Source organism: Lucilia cuprina, chromosome 5 (assembly GCF_022045245.1).
Source record: "Lucilia cuprina isolate Lc7/37 chromosome 5, ASM2204524v1, whole genome shotgun sequence".
Classification (NCBI taxonomy): Eukaryota; Metazoa; Arthropoda; class Insecta; order Diptera; family Calliphoridae; genus Lucilia; species Lucilia cuprina.
The window spans coordinates 53,865,648-53,886,881 of NC_060953.1; the positions used below are offsets into that span (position 1 = coordinate 53,865,648).

A 21,234-nucleotide genomic window follows, 5' to 3' on the forward strand; every position below is an offset into this window, starting at 1 on the left:
TCTATCTATCTATCTATCTATCTATCTATCTGTCTGTCTGTCTGTCTGTCTGTCTGTCTGTCTGTCTGTCTGTCTGTCTGTCTATCTATCTATCTATCTATCTATCTACCTATTATCCATCTATCTATCTAACTAACTAACTAACTATCTATCTATCTATCTATCTATCTATCTATCTATCTATCTATCTATCTATCTATCTATCTATCTATCTATCTATCGGTGCATCAAAATCTAGCAGTGTTTTAAGTACTTCTGCCCCAATGTGCGATTTTTGCAATTTTTCTTACAACGCTGTTTTGATTGAACAGTTTTTAACCATTTACGCCTTTAAAGGACTGAATTTTCAAAGGGCATTACTACCCGTTTTTTTACCCCACTATAGTGTTAGACAGAATTAATTTCCTAATTCTCTTCTAAGTTTTCTTGAACGCCTAAGCTGTCACACAATTGGTTTCTGAATAATTTTACACAGTTTTTTTTCCAAAAAAGAAACCCATCAAAATCTTCATAATTCAATACGTAAGCATATAGATGTTGAAAAAAAAACATAATGCCATTACACTTATTTATTACAATATGTAAGTACACTAATCGTATGAACACTAGACACAACTCAAAAATAGTATTGGACTATTAATACCCCATGGTTAGTTATTTTGCAGTTAAGTATATGAGTAGATATCAACACGGGCGTGAAGGTAAAAAATAGCAGTTAATAGAAAAACTATAAAAAAACAAGAAAATACGAAATAAAAAAAGATTTCAATTTCATTAAAAAAATATATTTCAACATTACAAATAATATGTAAAAAGCACACACCCATCATTTCAAACAGAAAAAAATGAAAACACATGAAATGATTACACTCGTAAATATGAGCGCTTCAAAAGAAAATGTATAAAGTATTTAAAATGTTGTCCCTTTCACTAAGTACATCATGTAGACACGAACATACTTACTGGTAGTGAGTATCTGAATTTTTGTGTAATTTTCATGGAGCCATAGAAGCAACTTAATGTTTGACCAGAAGATCTTCTTATACTTAAATGTATCATGTGTGTAATTTAAAACCCCTACATCGATATAATAATATTAGGGTAGTATTTTAAAATTTTATATGCATTTCGGATCGTAGGGATTATCGTACTTATTATTATTGTTTTTAGCTTCCATAATAGGTCCCGTCCTCTTATATCGAAAAACGTTTTTCGAAGTATTCAGCAAAAACAAATACTGCAAAATATATGCCATCCTAATGATATTCAGCAGAAACCTACATGAAATCTAAAGCAGAAAATTCATCATCGTACACAACACTTAAAGAAATTTATGGTAAAAACTATTATTTCACCAAATATTTAATATGCAGAATATCAGATATCAAAGCTAAAAATCAGAGGGTGGTTTCGGAATAAGTACTTTAATGAGGCTTATGGATTCCATAAGCCTCCAATTAAAAAGTGTTTTTTTTTTTTAAATTCAGTATACAGAATATCAGATTTCAAAGGTAAAAATCTGGGTAATTTTCGGAATAAGAACTTTAATAAGAGATTGGATCAATTATTTACCGAGCTGTTCCAATTTTACTAAAAGAATCGGTTTCAAAAGGGCCTTGATTATCTGTGTTAATGACATTTTTCAAAAGGGAACCTTATTCAGTATCGGTCGATCTATATATACTGGCGGATTTTCTCTTGCGGATAAAGTGAATTATGGACCGAAAATTCGCTTATATCGAATTTTATCGCTATATATGTTTCCTAAAGCCAACTATGAGCTCAAAAATCATTTACTGAAAGGTTCTTATACAATTATTGACCGATCCTTATAAAACTTGACAAAAAGATTTCGGTTCCTATAAGACATGTACTTGTTGAATTGCATTTGGGTTAATTATGGACTGATCCTCATAAAATTTGTAAAAAAATAGTTTATTATTTATGATCGTTACAATAATTTTCTAAGATGGATTTTCTCTTGGAGATGGTGTCAATTATGGTCCGATTTCTGAAAGGGAACTTTTTTTCCAATATCAGTCGATCTCCATATACTGGTGGATTTTCTCTTGCGAATAAAGTCATGAATCCGATCTTCCTGATTTTGCTGAAATAATATTCGCTTATATCGAATTTCATCGATATATATGCTTCATAAAGAAAGCTATGAGCTCTAAAGTAATTTACTGAAGGGTTTTTATATGCGTGTTAAGGACAATTATTGATCCATCTTTATAAAACTAAATTATTAAATTTGGGTCATTTATGAACCGATCTTCATAATCCGATCCTTCTAATGGGATGTACTGAATAGGCCGACCCTTTTAAATTTTTACCAAAAAAATTAAGGTTTCCATAAGACATGCAGCCCTTATATGGGATATAGACGAAATCGTGGATCAAAATGGCCAAACTGCACCAATATAAAATATATGTGCAAAATTTCAGCTACTTCTATTTGGACTCTATCGTGTCCAAATGTTTAGATGGTCTTCGAATGTATTAAGGATCCAGAATTATGTATACACTTTTATGGGTCTTTGATGAATATTGATAAAAACAAAAGTTTTAACTAAAGTTAGAAGAAAATCCTCTTTAACTTCAACATTAATCTAAAAATTTTGACCAGGAAGAACTTAAATCATTATGTTTAAGCATTGATCATATATTTAATATTAGTCTAAAGCAGTGAAAGGCAGAGAGTTAAAAAAATTAGTACTCGGACTTGATTTGTTTGTGTTTTACACATACGCTTGAAAGAGAGAGTACAAGAGCAATAATTTGAGATCTAATTTTGTTTCGCTAAACTGTTCTAAATCTACCGATCAATCAAATGAGAATAGTATATAGATTTTCAAGCATTCAACAAAAAATATATGTTAGATAGTTAAAACAGACATCGGTAGCTTATGAAAAACTAGGCTCTTTGAGAGAAATTTTCTCCCTTACGAGAGAGTTTTTTGTTTTTATCAATATCTGTTTTAAAATTAAATCGTTGTGTTTATTTGAAAAAAAAACAATTAATTTCCGTAAATTTATCTTATAAATTGCTTCCTTTGTTGTAAATTAGAAATCGGCAGAGAGTCAAAAATTAGTTCTTTGACTAGTTTTGTTTGTAATATCCTACACTACTTTAATGGGAAGGGTGTATTGGGTTTGTGCGGATGTATGTAATACATTGAAATATTGGTTCTATAGCAATCGGCTTAGAATTATTTTCTGAATCGATTTAACTATATCTGTCTATCTGTCCGTAGGTTTGTCTGTCTTTCTGTCCGTCTGTCTGTCTGTCTATCTGTCTATATGTCTATCTGTCTATCTGTCTATATGTCTATCTGTCTATCTGTCTATCTGTCTATATGTCCATCTGTCTATCTGTCTATCTGTCTATCTGTCTATCTGTCTGTCTGTCTGTCTGTCTGTCCGTCCACATAAACTTTGTAACCTTTTGCCTTGTATGTACTTCTTTTTTTCAGTGTATTTAAGATGTCTTGAATGTACTTCTTTTTTCAGTGTATTTAAGATGTCTTCATGACCGACCACCAAACGTTATTTGTCTTTTAGCTATTTTTGTTGTTTTAGCAGAATTAAAGTGTAAAATACTGTCAACACGAACATTTTTCAGTTAAAAACTTGACTAATACTATTATTATAAAGTGTAACTGATATTTCAAATTAAAAAAAATATATACATATATACATACAAACAAACAATTATAAAATTTATAACACATTTACAGGGTTTCATTTGTAAGATTATTTAAAAGTTTGGACTTAGAAACGACATGAATATTATTTGTTGATTACTTTAATAAATTACCTGGAAGTAGTTAAGTAATGTGTGAATTATAAGCTGATATATTAAAAGATTTGAATATCAAATTTTATATTAAGTAAAGATCTCTGACTTCTATAGGGTATCAGGGTCTGAATTTCTTGCTTGATTTTATTATTTTATTGTAAAAAGAATTGTAAATACAATATGAAGAACACGCTCAGCTCAGTTTATTGTTTATTTATACATTATTCTAACATACATTATAAGTATTATTACAGTCATTGTTAATTGTTGCTAATGTTTTTGTTGTTATTGTTTTTTTTAATTTTTCTACCTTGTCATTTTTCACACTCTAATTTTTTTGCAAATATTTGTGTCTCTATAAACTTTAGAGTTTTTTTTATTATAAAAATTTCAAAATTATTTCCTTTTTCTATTAATTAAACAATGAAGTAAAAAAAAAACTTCAATTAAATGAAAAAAAAACAATCACACACATAAACAACAAAACATTTGACCAATATAATGATTGTCAACTTTAAAGGTGTAGAAAAATTATAAAAAATTTTATATGATAAGTTTCGAAAAAAAATACTATTGTTATGAAATCTTTTTATTTCTGCGAATCACAATGAATAATAATATTTTTTTATTTATTTTTATTATTATTTTATGAATAAAAAGTATTAAGAAAAAGTTTTTTTATTTAGTCATGTCTGCCACTCACTTTCTCTAGAATTGAAAAAATATTTTAGTTGGAAAACGGTTTTATTAATAATATGCTTACAAATACTTAAAGTAAAATGTTTAATTAATTGTTATTGAATTTTAATTAACTATTATTTTGGAAATTTATAAAATTTTGAAAGCAAAAGCCTTTTAATTATTAAAATTGTTCATAAAATACTTCGTCAGGAAGTAATTTTTGTTAATAAAAATAGTTAAGTAAAGAACTACTTTAAGAAGAGCATTTTTTTGTAATAAAAGTTTTTTGTATGAGCTTTTTGCTAAGAAAAGCTTTTTTACAAAAAGAAGTTTGTAAAAAAGCTTATCCTACAAAAGTATTAAGAAAAGTTTAAGACTATTTGTACAAGCCTCTTATAAAAAGCTCAATTACAATACAGCTATAAAAAAATGCAATTTAAAGAAACTTTAAGTTACCAAAAGAGCTTTTTCAAATAAGCTTATTGTAGAAATCTCAAAAGCTCATGTTATATAAAAAGGTTATTACAAAAAGCTCTTTAAAAGCTCAATTTAAAAAATAAACTAAATCCTATAAAAAGCTTTTACTGTTTACAACAAAATGTTAACCTTTACCAAGCGCAAACAATTCATATTAAACGTTAAAGCTTTTAAAGAGAAGTTAACTTCAGAAGTCTTAATTTGTTCATAAAAAATATTTTTATTAAAGAAGCAATTTAAATTCAAAAAATAAAATTTTATTATAGAAAAAATAACTTTTCAAAGAAATGTTCAACTTTAAAAATTATTTTTTTTTTGAGCTTTTTACATAAAGCTCTTTTTACATAAGTTCTGTTATAAAAAACATATTTTAAAAATCTCAAATTTGTTTAATTTTTTATTTAAAAAAAATGTTAAATTTCAAAAATTGCAATTTTATTATAAAAAAACTATTCAACTTTATAAAGTATTAAAGCTTTTTTTACATAAGTTTTGTTATAAAGAAAAAAACTTGAAAAAGATCAAATTAAAACAATACAAATTTGGAAATTTTTATAAAAGCTTTTTACAAAAAAAGGCACTGTCCAAATAAATACGCCTAAAAACTCAATTTTGCTCAAATTTAAAGCTTAAATAAAAAAGCTCAACTTTGTATATTTTTAGCTTAAAGTTTTATTATAAATCATTTATTTTTTATTTTTCTAATTAAATCTATAAAATGTTTTCAAAAAATAGTTAAACTTTAAAACTGGGATTTTATTTTAATTTAAAAACTTTTTTCTTAATTTTAAAATGCTATTTTTAGAAACAAAAAACTTTAATCATAAATAAAAACTATTTTTAAAAAAGGTTTTACAGAAGAGCTTTTATTGTAAAAAAACTAAAAAATTTTATTATTAAAAGCTTTTTAAAATTTTTTATAAAAAAATCTATTTTTCTTAAAGTTCTTTTAATTAAAGCTTTAGTCTTAAAAGCTTAATTTGGTTAATTTAAAAATTTTTCATAGATCCTTTAATTTTTTTTATATTAAAAGCTTTTTTGATTTTTTTATAAAAAGATATATTTTTCTTAAAGCTTTTTTAATTAAGCTTCAGTTTTAAAAGCTTTTATTGTAAAAAGCTTTTCATTAACTTTGGAAGTCAAATTTTTTTCTATCTTAAAAGCTTTTTAAATGATTTTGTAAAAAATCTCTTTACATTATAGCTTTTTGCAAGTCTTAAACTAAATCTTTTAAGAAAAGAGGTTTTATTATGAAAATTCGTTTTGAAATAGCTTAATTTTGTTGGTAAAACTTTTTAGAGAAGAGCTTTTAATGTGAAAAATTAGTCCTCAGTTTTAAAAGACAAAATTTGTTTATGTTAAAAGCTTTTTTAAAAAGCAAAATTTGTTCGTACTAAAAGCTTTTTCTAAAAAAGCTTTTTCACTTAAAGCTTTATATAAGTTAAATTTTGTACATTAAAAAATCTTTACAAAAAGCAACTTTTTTTGTTTTTAATCTTTAAAAAGCAAACTTTTTTTGCCAAATTTTTACAAATTGCCACCTTTTTCTCCATGGACATACAGACAGACGGATGGACAGACGGAAATATATAAATTGACTTAGAAAGTTATTTTGAGGCGATTGTTATGCTTTAAGGGTGGGTGTTACAAACATCAGTTCAAACTTATAATACCCTTCCCAATATAGTGGTACAGGGTATAAAATCGTTTAAATGTTTGACTAAATTAAAAATAGTAATACTGAATAAGTTACTTAAGTGTATTTTAAAATTATTTCTTTGCTTAATACTGAATTTACAATCAATTATTTATAAAAATGCAAAAATTAACTTTTGCAAAACTATTTATATTTCAAGGTTTTTTTTCAGCAAATCAAGGTTTGATTGAAAATTTTTATATTTTCTAGATAATAAGAAAATATAAAAAATTTTCCAGCTTTCAACGTATTTAAACTTTTACTTTCTTTTATTCTTTAAAAAAAAAACACAAATATTCAAGAAACTAATAAATAAGTTATAAAAATAGTTAAAAATTAACTCATTGAAATTCCTATAACATGTATAAACCCAAAGTGTTGATTAGTATGCTTAATATAGCTATTTCTTGAAATAGTTGTCATCTGCTTATTGACCGAATTAAATTTACAAAATTTACAAAAAGCAAATAAATAATTTTAAAATGTCTGCACAAATAAACAAAATGAATGAATAAGCAAACATACAGACAGACGGACAAAGTTAAATAAAAATGTAAAAAATAAATAAATAAATAAACCTGTTGCGCATTTGTCACACTAATCATTTAAACGGAGAGACGGACAGGCAGTCTTAGTAGTAGTAGTGGACGATATTAAACACATGCATAAGTTATATTTTAAATGGGAACCTTTTGGTTTTAATGGAAATCCATATCAGAACTATATAATTGTATTTGACGTCAGTGTAAAGCTAAATTGAGTTAAATTGTTTGTTATTGTGATAACAAATAACACCAACATGAAATTTTTAAATTTAAGTTATAGGTTTAACATTTTATTTGATTTAAAAGAGAGCAAAAAGATTTTTTATTCCAACACAAACCGGCCTGTTAACTTGATCGCAGGCGTGTAAAAACGAAAACATGTGAACAACACCATTTAAGGTTTATTAAACTAAAGCAAAAAAATTCAATACAAAAAAAAACAAAACTAAAATTTGAAATTGACTTTGAAAATGTACAAGTTTATTTGCTGTTAACCATAATATTTATATTAATTTTGTTAAACTTATTTTCCTGCTAAGAAACTAAAAATAAAATGGATGTTATCATAATTAATATAATTTAACTTGAAACATTGTTTATCGTTAGTTAGTAGTTTCTTAGCTCATTTTTTTTTTGTGAAGTACATAAAATAATTGTTTTGTTTATGTTCAATTACCGTAACAATTTGTTTATAATATTACTTTATTATTTCTTTTTTTCTAAACTGCAAACAAATTTTAAATTTTTTTCTCTCCCCCTTTTTAATAATAATTACAATTTGCATGCAAAATAAAAAACAAAAGACTTAGGCAACAAACTTGTTTTTCTTAATATGCATTTTTTTCAATTTAAGCACGGTTAAGGTTTTTGTTAGTTAGTATTAGTAATTAAAACAGAAAATTTTAATTTAATTAAAATTCTATGTATAAAAGTTAGCGATTTTTTCTTTAATTTATAATTTTAGTTTTAAAATCACTGTAATTTTAAGTTAACAGAGGTTTCTTTGTTTGTTGTAAAACTTAACACAAGAGTTGGGTTTATATTTCTTTCGCCTAAAAGTATGCTTTAGGTTACATAAACATATCAATTTATTTATGATATTCTGTGGTGAATATCGTAGTATGATGCCAGATTAACTGTTAAAAAAACGGCTAAATGCAAGGGAGATAATAGCTATTGTTTAGGATATGAAAATTGTATGTTTTGGAACTGCTCTGTCTCCTTACCAACTAACTAACGAGCTAACTAGTAAATAGAGCAGTTATTGCACTAGCCAATAGAAAAGTTCATAGACTAATCAAAAAACTATTCAACTGATTAGTAGATGTACTAATTAATATAATAGTCTTGTAAGAGTCAATAGACAAGATAATAGTATAGAATCTAATCAATAACTAAGTCATAGATGAGCTAATAGTATAGTCCATAGAGTAGTCCTTTTACCGCTTTACATGCCATTAGAATATTAGATTAGGCAAATAATAGATCGATAAGTTTTGTCTAGTGACTTGTCGCTAGAATAATCGTTAGACTAATCAATACTATAGTCTATAGTAGGCTTGGATCCCGCTAAAGCTTTTGGGGAGATATATTTTTTACTTATTTTCCTTTATATTTTGTATCAAACATTTTCGGTTTGGGGGGATATTTATCTCTCCCCTCCCCGTTGATGCGCGTCTGGTTTATAGACAAGTAATTGACTAGTCTAAAGACAAGTTCATAGACCATTATATAGATTTGTTAATAGACTATTAAACAGGCTAGTTTATATATTAGTCCTAATACTAGTCTATGAACAATGTATATACTAGTCGATTGACAAGTCGATAGACTCGACTCTATACATTTAGTTCATGCACAGAAAACTTGATAAGGATAGTCCATAGACTTTTCTATAGACTAATAGTGGTTAATGATCTAGTCTTATAGACCGGAGGTAGTGGGTTCGATTCCCACTTGAGGCACTGGGTAAGAAATGCACAGAAAGCTTGATAAGTATAATCCATAGACTTTTCTATAGAATAATCAAAACATAGGTCCATACCCTAGTTGTGGCCTACGGTAGCTAAGTGGGTAATGTTCTAGTCTGATAGAACGGAGGTGGCGGATTCGATTCCTATCTGAGGTACTGGTTAAGTAGAGCACAACACACCCAATAAGGATAGTTCATGGACATTTCTATAGATTAATCAAAACATCGGTCTATAAACCAGTTGTGGCCTCCGGTAGTGGTTAATGTTGTAGTTTGATTCCCACCAGAGGCACTGGTTAAGGAACGCACAACACACCCGATAAGTACAGTCCATACCAATTCTATAGAACAATCAAAACATCGGTCTATAGACCAGTTGTGGCCTCCGGTAGTGGTTAATGTTCTAGTCTGGTAGAACGAAAGCGGTGGATTCGGTTCGCACCTGAGACACTAGTTAACTAGCGCACAACACACTCGATAAGGATAGTCCATAGACTAATCAAAACATCAGTCAAAAGACTACTTGTGGCCTCTGGAAGATTAGTGGTTAATGTTCTAGTCTGATAGACCGAAGGTAGTGGTTTCTATTCCCACCTGAGGCTCTGGTTAAGTAGCGCTCAACACACAAGATAAGGATAGTCCATAGCTTTTTATATAGACTAGTTATGGCCTCTGGTAGGTTAGTGTTTAATGTTCTAGTCTGATAGAACGGAGATGGTGGGTTCGATTCCTAGCTGAGGCACTAAGTGCCAAGGTGTATTTCCAAGGATTTGATGTATTAAAATCCGCCCTGTAAACTAAATAACCAACCATAGACCAGTAATTATAATAGTATATAAAATATTTATTAAATTAATCAATAGAAGTCTTTGGAATTTCCTATCAAGCGAGCCCACAGACAAATGAATAGACCAGTAGGTAGACTATCTTATTGACCAGTCCATTATGGACTTCTCAAACAATATATCAGTCTATAGACTAGCTTTTGGTAGTGTCTATAGATTATTAAATATGTAGATTCGTCTGTAGACTACTTAAATCATCTAAGGGAAATTTCAATGTGTAAGTTATATGAATATTTCAATGCAATACAGAAATCTCGGCATATTGTAGCGATTTTTAAGAGATCCGATAAATCATGGTTATCACTACATCGCTACTAATACAAATAAGAAGGAAGTATGCAAATTAGTGTTTAAAATCAGACTTTACGATCTTCCTGAGACTAAATCACATTTGACTGAATAAGACAATTTTAAAAGAATCTCTCGATTCTTTGTACTTTTTGAGAAAAAATTTTTGAAATATTGTATCAAGCAATTGTTTTATCTTAATTATAAAAATCTGTTATATGGTCAAGTCAGTGACTTTTAAATTCAAGCCAAATTTAAAAAAAAAGTGGTTTCTTTATAATAATTTAACTAGTTTATTCTAAAATAACTTGTTTCGAAAATAGTCATTCATAAAGTCGTTGGTAACTAGTTAAATTATATGAAAAACAAAAAATACACAGAAAAACTTGTAGAATACTTCTTTAAAAATATATTAATTAAAAATAAACCACAAAAAAAATTTATTATGTTTTAATTCAAATTTAAAATGATAATAATGATTGTAGGTTAACGGGTTTAAAGGCAATTAGTGTTAAAAAAAATTAAAAAAATTATTAAAAAAAAGTTTGAAAATAAACTAGTTCTAATAACAAAAACACACTTTTTTAATGTAGTTTTTGAAATGATAGAAGACTTTTTTCCTACAGAAAGTTTTCTATAAGAAAAGTACCTTAGACTATTTTTCTATAGAAAAAATGCTATCAAAGAAGACTCATTTCCTGTAGGAAATGAGTCTTCTTAGGAAGACTGTTAACGTAGAGCCAGAGTTCTTTAGGAAGAGTTCCTATAAAAAAGTCTTCTTTAGAAAGACTGTTTTAATAGAAAAAGTCTTCTTTAGAAAGACTGTTTTCCTATAGAAATAGGCTTGCTTAGGAAGACTGTTTTCCTATAGAAAAAGTCTTCCTTAGGAATACTGTTTTCCTATACCAAAATCTTCCTTAGGAAGATTGTTTTAATATAGAAAAAGTCTTCCTTAGGAAGACAGTTTTAATATAGAAAAAGTCTTCCTTAGGAAGACTGTTCTCCTAAAGAAAAAGTCTTCTTTAGGAAGACTGTTTTCCTAAAGAAAAAGTCTTCCTTAGGAAGACAGTTTTAATATAGAAAAAGTCTTCCTTAGGAAGACTGTTTTTCTAAAGAAAAAGTCTTCCTTAGGAAGACTGTTTTCCTAAAGAAAAAGTCTTCCTTAGAAAGACTGTTTTCCTAAAGAAAAAGTCTTCCTTAGGAAGACTGTTTTCCTAAAGAAAAAGTCTTCCTTCGGAAGACTGTTTTCCTCTAGAAAAAGTCTTCCTTAGGAAGACTGTTTTCCTATAGAAGAAGTCTTCCTTAGGAAGACTGTTTTCCTATAGAAAAAGTCTTCCTTAGGAAGACTGTTTTCCTATAGAAGAAGTCTTCCTTAGAAAGACTGTTTTCCTATAGAAGAAGTCTTCCTTAGGAAGACTGTTTTCCTGTAGAAAAAGTCTTCCTTAGGAAGACTGTTTTCTTATAGAAGAAGTCTTCCTTAGGAAGACTGTTTTCCTATAGAAAAAGTCTTCCTTAGGAAGACTGGTTTCCTATAGAAAAAGACTTCCTTAGGAAGACAGGTTTCCTATAGAAAAAGTCTCCCTTAGGAAGACTGTTTTCCTATAGAAAAAGTCTTCCTTGGAAGACTGTTTTCCTATAGAAAAAGTCTTCCTTGGAAGACTGTTTTCCTACAGAAAAAGTCTTCCTTAGGAAGACTGTTTTCTTATAGAAAAAGTCTTCCTTAGGAAGACTGTTTTCCTATAGAAAAAGTCTTCCTTAGGAAGACTGTTTTCCTATAGAAAAAGTCTTCCTTAGGAAGACTGTTTTCCTATGGAAAAAGTCTTCCTTAGGAAGACTGTTTTCCTATAGAAAAAGTCTTCCTTAGGAAGACTGTTTTCCTATGGAAAAAGTCTTCCTTAGGAAGACTGTTTTCCTATGGAAAAAGTCTTCCTTAGGAAGACTGTTTTCCTAAAGAAAAAGTCTTGCTTAGGAAGACTGTTTTCCTAAAGAAAAAGTCTTGCTTAGGAAGACTGCTTTCTTATAGAAAAAGTCTTGCTTAGGAAGACTGTTTTCTTATACAAAAAGTCTTGCTTAGGAAGACTGTTTTCTTATAGAAAAAGTCTTCCTTAGGAAGACTGTTCTTATAGAAAAAGCCTTCCTTAGGAAGACTGTTCTTATAGAAAAAGCCTTCCTTAGGAAGACTGTTCTTATAGAAAAAGCCTTCCTTAGGAAGACTGTTCTTATAGAAAAAGTCTTCCTTAGAAAGACTGTTTTCCTATAGAAAAAGTCTTCCTTAGGAAGACTGTTCTTATAGAAAAAGTCTTCCTTAGAGAGACTGTTTTCCTATAGAAAAAGTCTTCCTTAGAGAGACTGTTTTCCTATAGAAAAAGTCTTCTTTAGCAAGACTGTTGTCCTATAGAAAAATCTTCCTTAGGAAGACTGTTGTCATATAGAAAAAGTCTTCCTTAGGAAGACTGTTGTCCTATAGAAAAAGTTTTTCTTAGGAAGATCGTTTTCCTAAAGAAAAGGTCTTCCTTAGGAAGACTGTTGACCTTTAGAAAAAGTCTTTTTTTGGAAGGCTTTTTTTGTCTTCCTAAGGAAGACTGTTTTCCTATAGAAAATATCTTCCTTACATAGAAAGACTTTTTCCTATAGAAAATATCTTTCTTGCTTAGGAAGACTGCTTTCCTATAGAAAACGTCCCCCTTAGGAAGACTGTTTTCCTATAGAAAAAGTCTCCCTTAGAAAGACTGTTTTACTATCGAAAGTCTTCTTTGGAAAGCTATTTTAGTCTTCCTAAGGAAGACTGTTCCTTCCTGTTTTCATCTAGAAAATTTTTCCGATTCTGAATAGAAAATGTAGTACCTTAAACTGTCTACCATTACTGCATATAAAATGTAACTTCAATCAATGAAAACTTTGTAACAAAGTCATTAAAGAAATATGTAAAATATAGAAAAAAAATCTTAAATAAAACAATAGACATTTAATTGAAGTTTATGTACAACTGATTGTAACTTTAACTCTGTATGATAACTGTGTTAATCATTGACATAAAAACTATTAAAATAGATGAACATTACGTACAACACACTTTGTATGAATGTGATAAAACTACAGATTGTTGTTATTTTTTTATCTTTTATGATTTTAATATTATTATTATATTTTTATTTTAACAATGACTTTGACTTTGAACATCAAGTGTGAAGAAAATACAAGTGCAATGGAAAAAAATGGGAAGTAAAATATAATTAAAAAAAGTATTAAATTTGTTTAAACACTTTATATTTTTGCGTTTTGCAAAACAATTCATAAAATAACAATTTTGCGGTAAACTTGAAATAAAAAGTTTCTTTATATAAACTATTTATAAAGGTAATAGAAAAAAAAACTTTAAACAAAAAAATTTTATAAGATTTCTTATATTCGGCAATGGTGAATCTTATATACCCAACATCAAATGATTAAAGTAATTTTTTAATGGGAATTACATGGACTTAATTATTGTTTAATTATATACATAAAATCAGAAGAACCCTAACCACTAACCAACCGGAGGCTAACCTTTCTAACCTTTTCTACAGCAAAAGAGTCTTCCTAAGGAACCTTTTCTATAGCAAAAAAGTCTTCCTAAGGAACCTTTCTATAGCAAAAGGGTCTTCCTAACCAATTTTTTTTTATAGGAAAACAAACTTTCTCAGACATAATTCTCCTATAGCAAAACAGATTTTCTAAGGAAAACCTTTTCTATACGAAAACTGTCTTTCTAAGAAAGACTTTTTCATAAGAAGACCTTTTCTATAGGTAATGTCGTCCTTAGAAACACCTTTTCTATAGGAAAAGTGTTTTCGTAAGGAAAGCTTTTCTATATGAAAAGAGTATTCCTAAGAAAACATTTTCTGTAGGAAATGAGTCTTCCTAAGGAAGAAATTTTCTATAGGAAATGAGTCTTCCTAAGGAATAAATTTTCTATAAGAAAGACTGTTTCCAAAGGAAGAAATTTTCTATAAGAAAACAGTCTCTCTATAGAAGACTTTTTCTATAGGAAATTATTTTTCATAAGGAAGGCTTTTTCTATAGGAAGACTTTCAATAGGAAAATAGTTTTCTTAAGGAAGACTTTTTCTATAGGAAAATAATCTTCTTAAGAAAGACTTTTTCTATAAGAAAACAGTATTCTTAAGGAAGACTTTTTCTATATGAAAATAGTCTTCCTAAGAAAGACTTTTTCTCTTAATTCTTAAGGAAGACTTTTTCTATAGGAAAACAGTCTTACTAAGAAAGATTTTTTCTATAGGAAAACAATCTTCCTAAGGAAGACTTTTTCTATAGGAAAACAGTCTTCCTAAGAAAGACTTTTTATGTAGGAAAAAAGTCTTCCTAAGGAAGACTTTTTCTATAGGAAAAAAATCTTCCTAAGGGAAACTTTTTCTATAGGAAAACAGTCTTCTATAAGAATACTTTTTATATAGGAAAACAGTCTTCTATAGGAGGACTTTTTATATAGGAAAACAGTCTTCATTGGGAAGACTTTTTGTGTACGAAAATAGTCTTCCCTAGGAAGACTTTTTCTATGGGAAAATAATCTCTTCCTAACAGAGAGAGACAGAGGAAATGAAACATCTTAAAGAAAACTTTTTTTAATTTTTAATTTGCTATTGCAGGATTTAGGGAGTTTCCCAGTCATGCTTTATATGCAAAACATTTCGTTAGCAATTTCAAAAATTTTGTAGATCTATGTATGCACGATTTTGTTGTTGTACGTACGTATCTATTTACAAATTACCATTAAGAAATAAATATTGTAAAAGCATTGAAGCTGATAATTTGTTGGAAATTTTTGTTTTGTTTCTCAGTTGCTCTATTTTAAGTAACTGAGCTCTATATTGCATATTTACTGAAAAACTGGTATAACTTAAAATAGAACGTTTTGAGAAAATAGTTTTCAATGTTTCGTGATAAAGTTTTAAACAAATTTTGAGATTTGCAATGTTTGGAAAGCTTTAGGTGAAGATATATCTAAGATGGAAGAAGTTATAAGAAATGTTAAAGCTTTATTTGAAAGTCAACAGACTGGACTTTCAAATGAAAAAACAACAGATACGAGCTACTATGATAAAATTTTTAGTTATCGGTTCAAAAAATACAAATTTTGAAGATATAACAGTCATGTAGTAAATGACTGTATGTATGTTTGTAAATATCCAAGTTGAACTCAAAAAAATTATAACAATTTTATTTACACACAAAATTGTGTAAATTGGTCATTGAGTAGATTGATTGTATTTACCGAAGTAATTAAGATAATTTACAAGAAATCAACAGTAATTTATACAAAATAAACTGGGTGTATTTTTCAAAATTTCTTGTTTTTTAATAAAAAATTGTGCAAAATTTAAAAAAAAAATATTTTAGGTTAAGCAAACACAACACACAAAAAACAAGCCGATAACTTTAACTAAAAGCAAATTAACCTTGTAATAATATTTTAAAAACAATTACATATTTATTACCATTTTTTTAATTTTTAATAAAATTACATTTTTTACGCATCATTGTTTAGTTAATTGCCTCATTTTCTAATTTTGGTTTTAACTTATTTAATTTCTAAGATGTTTGTTTAGGTTCGAACTAACACGAAGAAGAAGAAAAAAACTACAAATAAACTGTCACAACAACAATATGTCAATCAAATGTCAAAACAATTTATTAAAGTTTTTGCAATTATTACGACAAATAACACATACACACACAGACAATAAAACCTATTAGTAGTTGTAGTAGCTAATAAATATGAATTATTTAAACAAATAAAATCCCAAAAGAAACAAAAACAACTACCACAACAAATGGTAGAAAAAAAACGTATTCAATTTGTTTGTTAATTGAATAATTTAAATTTTTTGTCAGCTAGTCAGTTAGTATGAATAAATGAAAAAACCCCTGATCGTATGTAGTTTCATTATTAGATGACAGTAGATTGCTGCTGTATTAGAGGTATTCAGAGTAAGTTTTTATTAGACCACCCTTTGCATTACTTTTCACCAGTAAAAAGGTTACTTTGTAATTTGGATTCAGTGATTCGACTGCGTAGGTGAATAGTAAATTTAAATATATTATTTTTTTTTTTTTTTAATTTCGTTATTTTAGAAAAATTTCTCTTTTAAAAAGTTATTTCTTTTTAACAAAAATTTTTTCTCTTGAAACTTGCCCTTCTTAAAAAAAAGCTTTAGAAAAGTCTTTTCCTAAGGAAGTTTTCTTTGAAACGTGTTTTTTCTAAATATTTAAAAAGGTTTTCTTATAAAAGTTTTTTTTTTCGAAAAGCTTTACTTAAAAAAGTTTTCTTAAGAAAGTTTTCTTTAAAAAGTATTCTTTCGACAAGTTTTTCCTTAAGAAAGTTTTCTTAAGAATGTTTTTTTTAGAAAATTCTCTTCTTAAGAAAGTCATTTTTTGAAAAGTTTCTTCTTGAGAAAGTTTTCTTTTAATAGTTTCTTCTTGAGAAAGTTTTCTTTAGAAAAGTGACTTGTTAAGAAAGTTTTCTTTTGAATACTTTATTCTTAAGTTTCCATTAAAATAGTTTCTTTTTAAGAAAGTTTTCTTTACAAAAGTTTTTTTATAAAAAAGTTTTCTTTAGAACAGTTTCTTAAACAGTTTCTAAAGTTTTAGAAAGGTTTCTTCTTAAGGAACTTTTCTTCAGAAAAGTTTCTTTCTCAAAAAGTTTTTTTAGAAAAGTTTCTTTCTCAAAAAGTTTTCTTCAGAAAAGTTTCTTACTCAGAAAGTTTTCTATAGAAAAGTTTCTTTCTTAGAAAGTTTTCTTTAGAAAAGTTTCTTTATCAGAAAGCTATCTCAGAAAGTTTCTTAAGAAAACATTTTTCCTCAAAAAGTTTTCTTAAGAAAAGTTTCTTCTTAAGAATGTTTACTTTAGAAAAGTTGTCTTAAGAAAGTTTCATCTTAAAAAGTTTTCTTTGGGAAAGTTTCTTCTTAAGAACATTTCCTTAAAACTGTTTCATTTTAAAAGTTTCATTTAGAAAAAAATGTTCTTTGTTTTAAATATTTGACCCTTGACCCCGCAGGCAAAGGTTTTATACTTATCCAAATTTGGAAAATAGTTTCATCTTAAAAAGTTTTCTTTGGGAAAGTTTCTTCTTAAGAACATTTCCTTAAAACTGTTTCATTTTAAAAGTTTCATTTAAAAAAATGTTCTTTGTTTTAAATATTTGACCCTTGACCCCGCAGGCAAAGGTTTTATACTTATCCAAATTTGGAAAATAGTTTGAGTTCCATTTAGAAAAGTTTCTTTTTAAGAAAGTTTACTTTAGAAAAGTTGTTTTAAGAAAACTTTTCTTCAGAAAAGTTTCATCTTAAGAAGTTTTCTTTAGGATAGTTTATTCTTAAAATAAATTCTTTAGAAAGTCTCTTCTTATTAAGGTTTCCTTAGAAAAGATTCTTCTTAAGAAAGTTTTCTTTAAAAAATAAAGCTTTTCATTATAAAGAAAATTGTTCTTTAATTTTTTTCTTATGAAAGCTTTTTTTTAGGAAAGTTTTTCTTAAGAACAATTATAAGAAAATATTCTTTGTTTTGATTATTTGACCTTTGACTCCATAGGCAAAAGTTTTAAATAGTTTGGATGAGTCCCGTTTATCTGAATTTGCTCAGCGTATGAATATACTCCTAGAAATTTCTAATGAATTTTTACAATTAAATTCCCCCTAATATGTATTTATCTTGGATATCGTGCTGTAATAATTAAAACAATTTTAATTGAGTGGACTTGATGTCTAGTTAAGTGGATTTTTTGTTCAATTCTCGTTTGAATAATATAAAATTTTATTGTTTGGGGTGAATTAACAAATGATTCTGTCATTTCACCATGATGAGAAAAAACATCAATAAATTATAACAGTCTTTAGAAAATGTATTGCAGTTTTCAAGGCACACTTTTCTATTCTCGAGATGCATTTAGAGCAGAGAATGACACAAAGAGATTATGACTAATTGGAGCAGGCATCGTCGGAGAGTTACAAAATAATAGGATTTCTTATACATTTGTAAGATTACGTTTGTGTTAAACAAGAGGATTTAGATGTAATAAAATGAAAAAGCTTTGCTGTGACTTCTTAAAAGCAGAGCTCTGCAGAGAGTAGCAAGTTTTCTCTATGTGTGGTTTTGTTCCCTTTTCATACATGTGTGATATAAGGTTCGTATATGCAAGAGAGCTTTTTAGTCATATCTGCTTTAAAGCTAATATTTATGTTATTTATTGTTTATTGGTTAATTATCGTTCTGTATTGAGTACAGTTGCCAACCACTGATTATGAGTAATTAAAAACTTTCATGTATCTATTTTAAACTTTAAGCTAAACACATACAACTTTTATTTAAAATGAATCATTGAACTTTGAACCCCTTTTTCAATGAAAACTTCTTGAATTAGGGGAATTTTTTATTAAAATTATACCAAAACTAGGAAAATTTTCTTCGTAATAAAGTTTTCTCTAAAAAAGCTTTCTTAACAACAGTTTCTTCTTAAGTTTTCTTAAAAACTAAAACTACTGAAAATTTCTTCCTCAGAAAGTTTTCTTTAAAAAAGCTTTCTTAACAACAGTTTTTCCTTAAGAAGTTTTCTTAGAAAACTTATTTCTTTAGCAAGAATTATTTTAAAAAGTTTAAAAAGGTTCATTAAAGAATCTTGTCTTCAGAAATGTTCTTCTTAGGAATTTTTCTTTAAAAAGCTTATTTTAATGAAAGCTTTTGTTAGAAAAGTTTCTTCTTAAGATGGTTTTGAAATTTTGAAATTGAAATTTTCTTTCTAAGAAAGTTTTCTTTAAAAAAGCTTTCTTAACAACAGTTTCCTCTTGAGAAGTTTTCTTAAATACTAAAACTATGGAAATTTTCTTCCTCAGAAAGTTATTCTTAAAAAAGCTTTCTTAACAACAGTTTCTTCTTAGAAGTTTTCTTAGAAAACTTATTTCTTAAGAAAACTTTTACAAGCTTCTTTTTATGAAAGTTTTCTTTAGAAAAGTTTTTTCTTAAGATAGTTTTCATTAGAGAATTTTCTTATAAGAAAATATTTCTTTAGTCAAGTTTCTTCTTAAAAAGTTTTCTTAGGAATACTTTTTTTCTGAATAACATTTTTTCCTAATTGTTTTCCTAATATTGGAAATGGTGTACTTTGAATATAATTTACTATAATATTTTCATTTAATTAAACTGCAAACATACCTGTTGATTTGATTCATCATCTGTGGCAGTTAACAATTTAACCGTACTTCCATTGGCCAAATTAAAACTACTATTCACCGACAAATGCTGTTTCATGGGCGATACGCCAATGCGTGAAAAATTATGATAATCACTACCAGTGCCGCCCACATCTTGACTATGATAATCCGAGTGAATGTCGTTAAGTGTATTATTGCTACCACTAATGGTAGTAATACCACTGGAACTAATACGTCCTGAAGTGGCAGTTGTACGACCGCTTATGGTACCCACTCCGCCGCTGCCACCAACACCGCCACCCACATCTCTAATGCCAGCACCACGACCAATAACATTCGAACCCATTAGCTCTGTAGTAGTAATGTTCGATATATAACTGCGTGTTGTTTGTGGTGAAGGTGTTATAGGTGGCACCATATTACTACTACCACCACCCCGGCTATTGCCACTTATACTGCCAGCACCACTTTCAGCTCTTCGACGCATATTAACCCATGATAAACGATGTTCTTGCTTACGATCCAATGTTGTGTTATTGCTGGCATAGGGATCTTTTATGGTGGAATTGTGGCCCATTACATAAATACTTGTGGCTGAAGAATCGCTGCGCATGCGCATTTCTTCCATGGGTTGTTGTTGGTGCTTTGCTGCTGGTGGTGTAGGCGGTATTGGTAAGATGCTGCTGGATGTTTTGTTGTTTCCATATATTTTATTTAAATTTTGTTTTCTTTGTGCCGTTGTGGCTTTCAGTTGTTGTATATGTTCATCAAGTGCTTCGTCACTTGTTCGAGTTTTAAATGAGGGATTCATTGTCTTGATATTGAAACTGACCGAAACCAAAACTTTTTACTGTTATCAAAACATTTGTTTTCTTGTTTTGTTTTTGTCGGAATCTGCAAGAAAAAATAAACAAAAAATCAGTTTATATGAATAAAATAATCACAATGAAATTATTAATTTTTGTTTTTAGCTGGTTCTAACAAAAACAGTTTACAAAAAGTTTTTTATCCTCAAAATGCTTTGAAATTCTTAAATATTTTTTTTAACGATAAAGAAAAATTTGAACACAAAATCAGTGGCTTAAGTGTTCCGTTGAAATTTAAATGAATCACAACGTAAGATTAATGAATACTGATAAATAGCGGTTATGATACAAATAGAATTTAAATTAATAAAAACAAGAAACATCAACAATATTTGCATAATTTTACTATTTCAAAGAATAGTTCATTGTTTAGAATTTTACATAATAGAGCATTATTAAATTAAAGCAACTTGTCTAATGATTGTTACGAATATAATTTTTATGTTTAAGATCTGGGGCAGATGTTACGTATGCGCAGTAAATATTATATAACGGTAATGACTTTGAGATTATCAAACAAACTTAACATATCTTAGAAGTTCTGACATAAAGTATATAGTCCAGTCTGTAGTCTAGTTTATAATCTAGTCTATAGTAAAGTCCGTAGTTTAGTCTATAGTATACTCTATAGCCTAGTCTATAGTCTAGTCTAAAGTCTAGTCTATAGTCTAGTCTAAAGTCTAGTCTATAGTCTAGTCTATGGTCTAATCTATAGTCTAGTCTATAGCCTAGTCTATAGTCTAGTCTATAGTCTAGTCTATAGTCTAGTCTATAGTCTAGTCTATGGTCTAATCTATAGTCTAGTCTATAGCCTAGTCTATAGTCTAGTCTATAGTCTAGTCTATAGTCTAGTCTATAG

The 21,234-nt window shown here is 28.0% G+C and overlaps 1 protein-coding gene across 2 annotated transcripts in view; it reads right to left on the minus strand.

Annotated features, from left to right (window-relative positions):
- The window catches only part of LOC111679168 (sodium- and chloride-dependent GABA transporter 1), an 81,976-nt gene that overhangs the window by 31,954 nt on the left and 28,788 nt on the right, over positions 1-21,234 (minus strand). For both annotated transcript variants that reach the window (XM_023440683.2, XM_046950960.1), the window contains exon 2: positions 19,511-20,403. In XM_023440683.2, the coding sequence (XP_023296451.2) occupies positions 19,511-20,320 (810 nt within the window). In that variant the 5' untranslated portion in view covers positions 20,321-20,403. The remainder of the gene's footprint in view (positions 1-19,510; positions 20,404-21,234) is intronic.